Source organism: Poeciliopsis prolifica, unplaced genomic scaffold, assembly GCF_027474105.1.
Source record: "Poeciliopsis prolifica strain line A6 unplaced genomic scaffold, Auburn_PproV2 SCAFFOLD008, whole genome shotgun sequence".
Taxonomy (NCBI): domain Eukaryota; kingdom Metazoa; phylum Chordata; class Actinopteri; order Cyprinodontiformes; family Poeciliidae; genus Poeciliopsis; species Poeciliopsis prolifica.
Window position 1 is genome coordinate 9,061,698 of NW_026562383.1, and position 8,068 is coordinate 9,069,765.

General features: G+C 39.6%; 1 protein-coding gene across 1 annotated transcript in view; it reads left to right on the forward strand.

Moving 5' to 3' along the window:
• LOC129361638 (ephrin type-A receptor 4-like) overlaps positions 1-6,665 on the forward strand; it is a 29,862-nt gene extending 23,197 nt beyond the window's left edge. Inside the window, exons 12-19 of the mRNA XM_055032608.1 lie at positions 636-749; positions 839-1,024; positions 1,109-1,170; positions 1,292-1,501; positions 2,572-2,748; positions 4,573-4,760; positions 4,912-5,097; positions 5,674-6,665. Of these exons, the coding sequence (XP_054888583.1) occupies positions 636-749; positions 839-1,024; positions 1,109-1,170; positions 1,292-1,501; positions 2,572-2,748; positions 4,573-4,760; positions 4,912-5,097; positions 5,674-5,791 (1,241 nt within the window). The 3' untranslated portion in view covers positions 5,792-6,665. The remainder of the gene's footprint in view (positions 1-635; positions 750-838; positions 1,025-1,108; positions 1,171-1,291; positions 1,502-2,571; positions 2,749-4,572; positions 4,761-4,911; positions 5,098-5,673) is intronic.
• Positions 6,666-8,068: the final 1,403 nt, after the last annotated feature.

Genomic DNA, 8,068 nt, shown 5'->3' on the forward strand with positions numbered 1-8,068 from the left:
CCAAATTGGATTTAGGCCAGGGCTTTGACTAGATTATTTCCTTTAACCTGAACATTTCTATTATAGCTCTGACTGTAAACTATAACTGGTTTGTTGTCCTGTTGGATTGTAAAACTCCCCTCAAGATTGAAATCATTTGGAGCCTCTAACTGTTCCTATAATCTCCCTATATCTATTTCCATGTGTTTTTAGTTATAAGTTTCATGATGCGATAGTGTGGGCACGGCAACATGCAGGTTATTTTCCCCTCATCTAGCAATTTTTGACCACATTGTTCAATTTTTAATTTATTTTTTAGTAGTTTCACAGCTTTTATCAAGTTTTCAATTTTGCTAAAACAATTCTAAACCATTGTATCCATTAACCTGCTCTTCATATTCATGGAGTACTTTCATTTTACCCACCGAATGAAATCAGAACAAAAAGTACCAAGGTGTGCGGTTGTAACAGAAAATTGCACAAAGTTTTAGAGATCCTCCTTCTCTTTATTGTCGCTCAGATTCTGTTTGTCGTGCACACTTTCCTAAAGACTCTTACATAACATGCAGTTATACAACGCGTTTTTCTCGCCCTCCTCTTCATTCATCCATCTCCTCTCTCGTTTCTTGTCCACTTCCGCCTCCCTTCCATGGTAGGAGTCAAAATCTATGTGGACCCGTTTACGTATGAGGACCCGGACCAGGCCATCCACGAGTTTGCCAAGGAAATAGATGTTAGCAATATTCATATCGAGAGGGTTATTGGCATAGGTACGTCTCGCTTTGGCGCGCAAGCACACACAAACCCACACACACATGCTGGCTTGGCACTGACGTTGTTGTTTGCTGTGCACTTGTAGGAGAGTTTGGGGAGGTGTGCAGCGGTCGGCTGCGTTCGCAGGGGAAGAGGGAGATCTATGTGGCCATCAAGAGCCTGAAGGCGGGATACTCGGACAAACAGAGGAGGGACTTCCTGTCCGAGGCGTCCATCATGGGTCAGTTTGACCACCCGAACATCATCAGACTGGAAGGGGTCGTCACGAGGTGTAAGTGGTGCTATTGTTCTGGTTTTGTATGAAAGTGTGAAGCACGGTTTAACTGGAATGTTTCAAACCTTTTCCCCTCATTAGGCAAGCCTCTGATGATAATTACGGAATATATGGAAAATGGATCTCTGGATGCTTTTTTACGTGTATGTTGACCTGTTTTCTTCTATAAAATGAATATAAACATAGTTTTAAGTGGTTGGTGAAATATCTTCATGCGCCGCGAGTTAATCAGACCCCATTTTTCCTGTGATATTAATGGTTCAGAAACACGACGGCCAGTTCACAGTGATCCAGCTGGTTGGTATGCTGCGCGGCATCGCCTCGGGTATGAAGTACCTGTCAGACATGAGCTACGTTCACAGAGACCTGGCGGCTCGAAACATCCTGGTCAACAGCAACCTGGTGTGTAAGGTGTCCGACTTCGGCCTGAGCCGAGTTCTGGAGGACGACCCCGAGGCCGCCTACACTACAAGGGTAAGACTTTCGAAGGCAACACTGGATGGAGTATGAAGAAAACATACAGTGCCTCGCAAAGTATTCACAGCCCCTTTTACATTTTTCTACGTTACAATCACAAACAGCAGATGTCCTACATGAACCTTTTGGGGATTTCAATGTGATGAACCAACACAAGGTGGTGCAGACTATTTCCAATTAAAAATGATGAAGGCAGGAAATTATTTTCCCTCATCGTTGCAATTTTGCCTAACTAATTGGTCTATCACTCAGATCTGCAACCTTTACAGTCCAAAGAGACATTTTTATCCTTTGTAGAGATAAAAAAAAAATGTTTAGTCACAGAAGTTACACAACCTTTTAAAAGAAAGGCATCCACTCATTTCTTGTGAATATCTACTGTATTTTCTACAGTAATTTAAGAAAGAATCAACATTTAATTTTTATTATTAGGTTTTAAGACATCCCATATAACTTGTCATCAAATGCAACTGTGTGAAATTCTCCTTTTGCAAAGGATTTTTGTTTTCTATTTATTTTAACAAATGCAAAATGTGCATGTTATTGTTACATCTACTTTTAAACATTAGTTATTTTTTATCATCTCAGCCATAGTTCTGAGGAGTCATTGTGAAAGGTCCAACGATGCACTTGGACCTTGGGGTTGCAGACCCCTGGTCTATTCCATAAAATCACAAAAAAAAACAAACAATCAAGTTTGTGGTTTTTGGTTTAAATGATAAAATGTAAAGAGGTTTCAAGGGAAGGAGTACTTTAGAAAGGCTCTTTCGAAATTGATGTTAAACCAGTTTTATATCCTCCATTGTTTATTAAGTAAATATTTACTGGCTGTTTTATCACATTTTCACTCACAAAATTGCACGCTGTCGAAGCTGTCTGACTAACTGAAACACCTACTTTGGCAAAATTTGCCAAATGCATGGACATCTGTGCAAGAATAAAATTATTTCATTTGAAAAGCCCTTCTTCTCCTCTTGTGAGATGAAATGAGCAAGTGAGTCACACTGAATAAATTAGAAAACAAAGGTATTCCATCGTTCAGTGAATCAATTATGCTGCTATTTTAGGAGGCAACTGGGTCCTATCTGTCCCCTGGAGGGAAGATCCCCATCAGATGGACGGCTCCAGAGGCTATCAGCTACAGGAAGTTCACCACAGCCAGTGACGTGTGGAGTTATGGGATAGTGATGTGGGAGGTGGTTTCATATGGAGAGAGGCCGTACTGGGACATGAACAACCAGGATGTGAGTAAACGAACTGGCCTTCGTTGAAGCACTGACTTATGTTTTCCATGTCTCAACATCACTTTTATCCTCACATAAAAGTTTATATGATGTATTTTGATAGCACACGGGATCTCGACCTCATGCAAAAAACAATTAACCCATATTTGGGGCTAGAGGGATGTACAAATAGAGTGCTGGTTTAGGGGAGAAAACAGTCCACCAGTATCTGCTTTTCAGCAACTGTTAATTGCTCCTTCGTCGGGCACTTGAGGATTAATGTTGAAATGAACAATTTTCTAAACATGATTTAAGTCCTGTGACTTTGGATGGCAGTCCAATTAAACTTTTACCTCTCCTCGCTCACCAAAAGGGATTTAGCCTGAGCCAATTTAAATAGCAAAATAAATTAAACAGATGCTGTTTTTTTAGCATATCGGAGGGCCAAATAGCTTGCACCCTATCCACGGCATTCTAGCTGCTGCCTTTGAGCGCCGCACTTACTTAGAAATTACTTTCAAATTGTCTCCAAACACTGCTGAGGCCAAGTTTGGATTGCTTTTGTGCCCCAATCTAAATATTCTTAGGATATGTGTTAAAGCTGTAAAGTTTTTTTTCTTCTTTTAATATATATAGTTTATTTTCATTCTGCAGCCAAGCTGCAATTAAATTTAAATTTAGATGTGATATAATCTATTATTTTTATTATTATTAATCTTAGTGTATAGCATCACGTTTTCAGCTTAGAAAAGAGAAAGTCAATCTGGTTGGTGAAGAAAAAAATCTTAAGTGGTTTTATATAAATGGTATTCACACGTTTTAGTCTTCTGTTGTCTTTTGGGATTATTTTTTATTCCCTTCACACTTGTCTTAAGTGAGTCTGTGGCAGAGGTACTCATTATATCGACTTGTCATGCCTCATCAGTCTCCGATCTGAGAACTTGAGCACACTGTCTGAAATCACACCCTGGGAAGCCACAGAGGAGTTTGTTTGGCTCATTGTTCACCACTAAAGCAGATATAATGATGAGTGCCTTTATGGGGAAAAGCCCTGAGGCTTGCACCAGACTATACATTTTTCTTACTAGCAGAGGGAACTAAATCAGCTTTTTTAAAATTGTATTTAATTTTAACGCAATTCATTTAGCTTTTGTCTTAATAGTTTTGCATTTTGTTTCATTTTGGATTCTTATTGAATTTACTTTTATCACTTTTTTTATTTTATCTTAGTCTTTAGTTTCTTATTTGATTGTCTCTTTATTTTCAGTATTTATGCTATGTATTTTATTTTTTGTAAAGTATTTTTTACATTTCTTTCATGATGTTTTAACAAACATTAGCGAAAGATTTTCTGGGTGTGGTATTGTCACGACTGGATATGCTGCAGGATTTACAAGACAAATAAATATCACTAAATTTGAAATGTACTGCAATTCATGGGAATCTTAGAATATTATGTATTTGTGCTTTAATAGCAGTGATTTTGATCCCAGAATGCATAGCCTTTGCTACTCACTTTAATCTGCTATATTTTGTGACATTTCTGTCAAGCATTCAGGTGGTAGTTAAAGGTCAAAAGCAACTGGTAATTTGTGCAATTAGTTTATCATTCAAAACAAAGACGAACATATTGAAAATGCTGAACGTCTGCATGTTTTGATTACCATTTGGCAGGTCTTTGCATAACATTTATCCCAAAGCGCAGCTGCATCAAACTGCTGCTGGCATCTCTTCCAAAAGTACTTGTGTTTGTTTCAATCATTTTAAAGATGGCTCAGGTTTTAAAAATGTTCAGACAGACGCAACAGTTCAAAGATCATCCTTAATCCCTGCCTTTTTATAAAGGTGATTAAAGCAATAGAAGAAGGATACAGGCTGCCTGCTCCCATGGACTGCCCTGTGGTGCTCCATCAACTCATGCTGGACTGTTGGGAGAGAGAGCGAGGAGACAGGCCCTCCTTCAGCCAGATTCTCAACATGTTGGATAAACTTATACGCAATCCTGGCACCCTGCGGCGCACAGGAGGGGACAGGTACATAGTGCATGATAATACACACAGATAAAAATAAGCATACGCGCCAAGGCAAATACTTGCATAGCTATGCATGAACTCCCATATCCAATTTATCACTATTGCAAGTAACTGTCTCCCTCAAAATAAGAATAACTCTATTTTCCTACAGACCTCCGGGGACCATGCTGGAGTCTAGAGTGGGATCAGAGGTTTGTGTGTCTGTTGTACCAGAGGTGTGTGTGCCACAGTGGTCGATGTATGATTGGCTGCAGTCCATTGGGTTGGAGAGATACAGAGACGTCCTTGCAGCTGCAGGCTACTCCAGCCTTGAAAGCCTCCTGGCTCTCACACACCAGTGAGTGCAGCTTGTTTTAAATGTGCTTTTTCTGCATTACACGGAGTTATAGTGTTGATGCTGATTCTGCTACATAACCAAAATGACCTGATGCAGCTTGTAGGAACAGTCTCCTTCAAAAGCATTTCTACAACTTCAGCTATGAGCACATTGTGTCATTTTGCAAGCATAACTTTGATGTGTTGTGTTGAGCTTAATGTAGTAGATCAACAAAAAGTATTGTTGGTTTGCAAAGTGGTGGCAAGTGAAAGCAAAAATATATATTTTTTAAATTGCCATGCTCTTGCATTTTGGCTGTATGTTGAGTGTCATTATACTTCTGAAAGCTCTGCCTATCTTCTCATGAAACTCAATCAGATTTCCTGATTCTGCTGAAGAAAAGCATCACCGTAGCATGATGCTGTCACCACCATGTGTCATGGTGGTGACAGCATCATGCTACATCACACAGTGTTTTGCGTTTTGTCCCAGAAAGTTCAATTTGTTCTACTGGAGCACCTTTTGCTACAGATTTCTGAATGCTTTGAGGCAAAATACAGACCAAACATCTGAACATCTGTGTTTGTTTCGCCACAGGGAGATGGACAGACTTGGAATGATCACACTGACACAACAGGACATACTAATTGCGAGTGTGCAGCAGGAAATGTTGTCCCAAATGCAACACATGCAACACTCTATGGTCCCGGTCTGAACCGGTGAGCAGTTACAAACCTGTTTTTTGAGAATAATTTTATTTACCTCATCTGTGCACTTTAGAGGAACTGTTCACCAGTGGAAGTACAAGAAGTGAAGGCAAATACGAAGAAAACTATAATGAGGAGCACTTTTGTGAACTTCCATCCTGTGAAGCTTTCTACAAACCCTGATCTGGACATGGGCACAGACAGCACTGAGCTTCTGAGAGCTTAGTCTGATGCCTCATCCTGTTTTTTAGCTCTGATTTCGCCTCTTTTTTTTCTTATCTGTTTGGTGAAGGCAGACTTGTGCATAAGCAGAATGGCTTCCAGTTTTTTTTTTTTTTTTTTGCGCTTCACTTGAATTAAATGTATTTCTTTTTGTTTGTTTGTTTTATCTGATGAATGCGTGTGTGTGTGTGTGTGTGTGTGTGTGTGTGTGTGTGTGTGTGTGTGTGTGTACACTGTGTAGCATGATACCATTCAACATGAACTCTCCTTGTTAAGATGTGTCGGCCGTCTTCATGTAATCTTAATATGCAAAGTTTAAGAGAAAACGGGAGGACTCAGACAGAATGTATCACTTTGAGCTCTTACTTATTTCACACCAGTGGATTGTTCTAATCAAAATCTGATTTGATTGTTTTTTTTAATCTTTTTTTTTCCAGATGGAACAAAATATTGCTTTTGTTGATTTAGACAGTTAGATTAGAATGTCATTCATCTGTGTCTATATATTCACACACTCTGATGCTGAGGATTAGCTACTTGAAGCATTTTGTTTATTTATGGTCCTTTTTTTATCAAGTTTGTACATTGTAAAATAGAAACGCTGAGGAGATGTAATGAGTGCCATATTGCGTTGCAATAAATGCCAAACTCATTGGTGTACGTCATGCTCAATTGTCTTTGAACAGTAGTGCAGAACAACAAAAAAAAGCCTTTACATAAATTAATCTTTTATCACAAAAGCCGATCCTCAAGCTGAAAAGTTTAAGAATGATTGGATTTATTGGCTCAAGTACGTTTAATTTGTGGAGGAAAAAAATACCACAAAGAGAAATAACTTTGCCAAAAACCCTGGTGGAACAATCGGTGGTTGCACTTTGACCTTCTCCTGTGGCAGTCAGCATGAGGGATATTTAACCATTCCGCTTTACAAATTCTCTCAAGATCATCCAGAATTGTGGCTCTTTTCTTATTCTGTCTTTTCTTTAGAGGAGGCATAGTTTCGGTATAGTTTGGGTTTGGGAACTGAGATAGTAAGGGAAAAAGGTGGAGTATCAGTGATTGTGCCACCAGTGATTTTGCAGAGTAAAAATAGGGATCCCCGACCCCCCAATACAAAATACAAGACGTATTTATAAATATATTTATATATATACATATATGTGTGAGAGTGTGCTACGGCCATAAAAGTTCCATTTATTTCAAAGCTTTTTACACATTGTCACTTTGTGCCAACAAATGTGGCAGGCGCTATGCATTGTTTATGTAGTAATTTGAGGTGCTTTCCGTTTTTAAATCTTGGCAATATAAGTGTCCTCTGTGAAAGCCGAGACTGAGTAAGAGGTTCCTGCAACGAGGAAAACAACCCTGGAAGGACACCCTGCTGAAGAGCTGCTGGTGTAATGACACCCAGAGTTGGGTTGGCGTTTGAGGAGAGAACAAACACAGAGACAAAAGAGAGAAAAAGAAAAAAGACGGGCTTGAACGGAAAGGGGGTAAAAAACAAAAACGAGAGACTGAGATGTCATCTATGTGGCATCACATTTTTTGTCAGCTAAATCGGGCTGAGTCTGCAGTGCAAACCTGTCGAATCAGCAAACATCTGTCTCCCACCACTAACCACACACAGATATATTCATAGCATACATATAAATGTATCTTACACACACACGCAAAGAGAGAAAGAGACTCCAGGGAGTTGATTGGAGGAAGCCTTTGATATTTAAAGAGTGAGAGGATATGATCTGGTTTCTGGCAACATTGTCAATGTTTTTTCAGCCTAATGAGAGTTGCTAGCTTCCACACAAGTGAATGCACGCGCACACCCTCACACACTTTCAGACCCCTGCCTCCCTCTTACATCCAAATAACACGCTGCAAATGAAATGCTGATGGTGGTTAATGAGGCAGAAGCTTCTGAGTAAAAGACACAGGAAGAGAGATAGAAGGATGAAGCCTTGCCTCAAGGCAATGAAACAGAAAGCTTCTGTCACTTAATGAGATACTGACACCACATTATGCAGGTAGCTGAACGTGGTGATACGACACACTGAACCCTGGTTGAA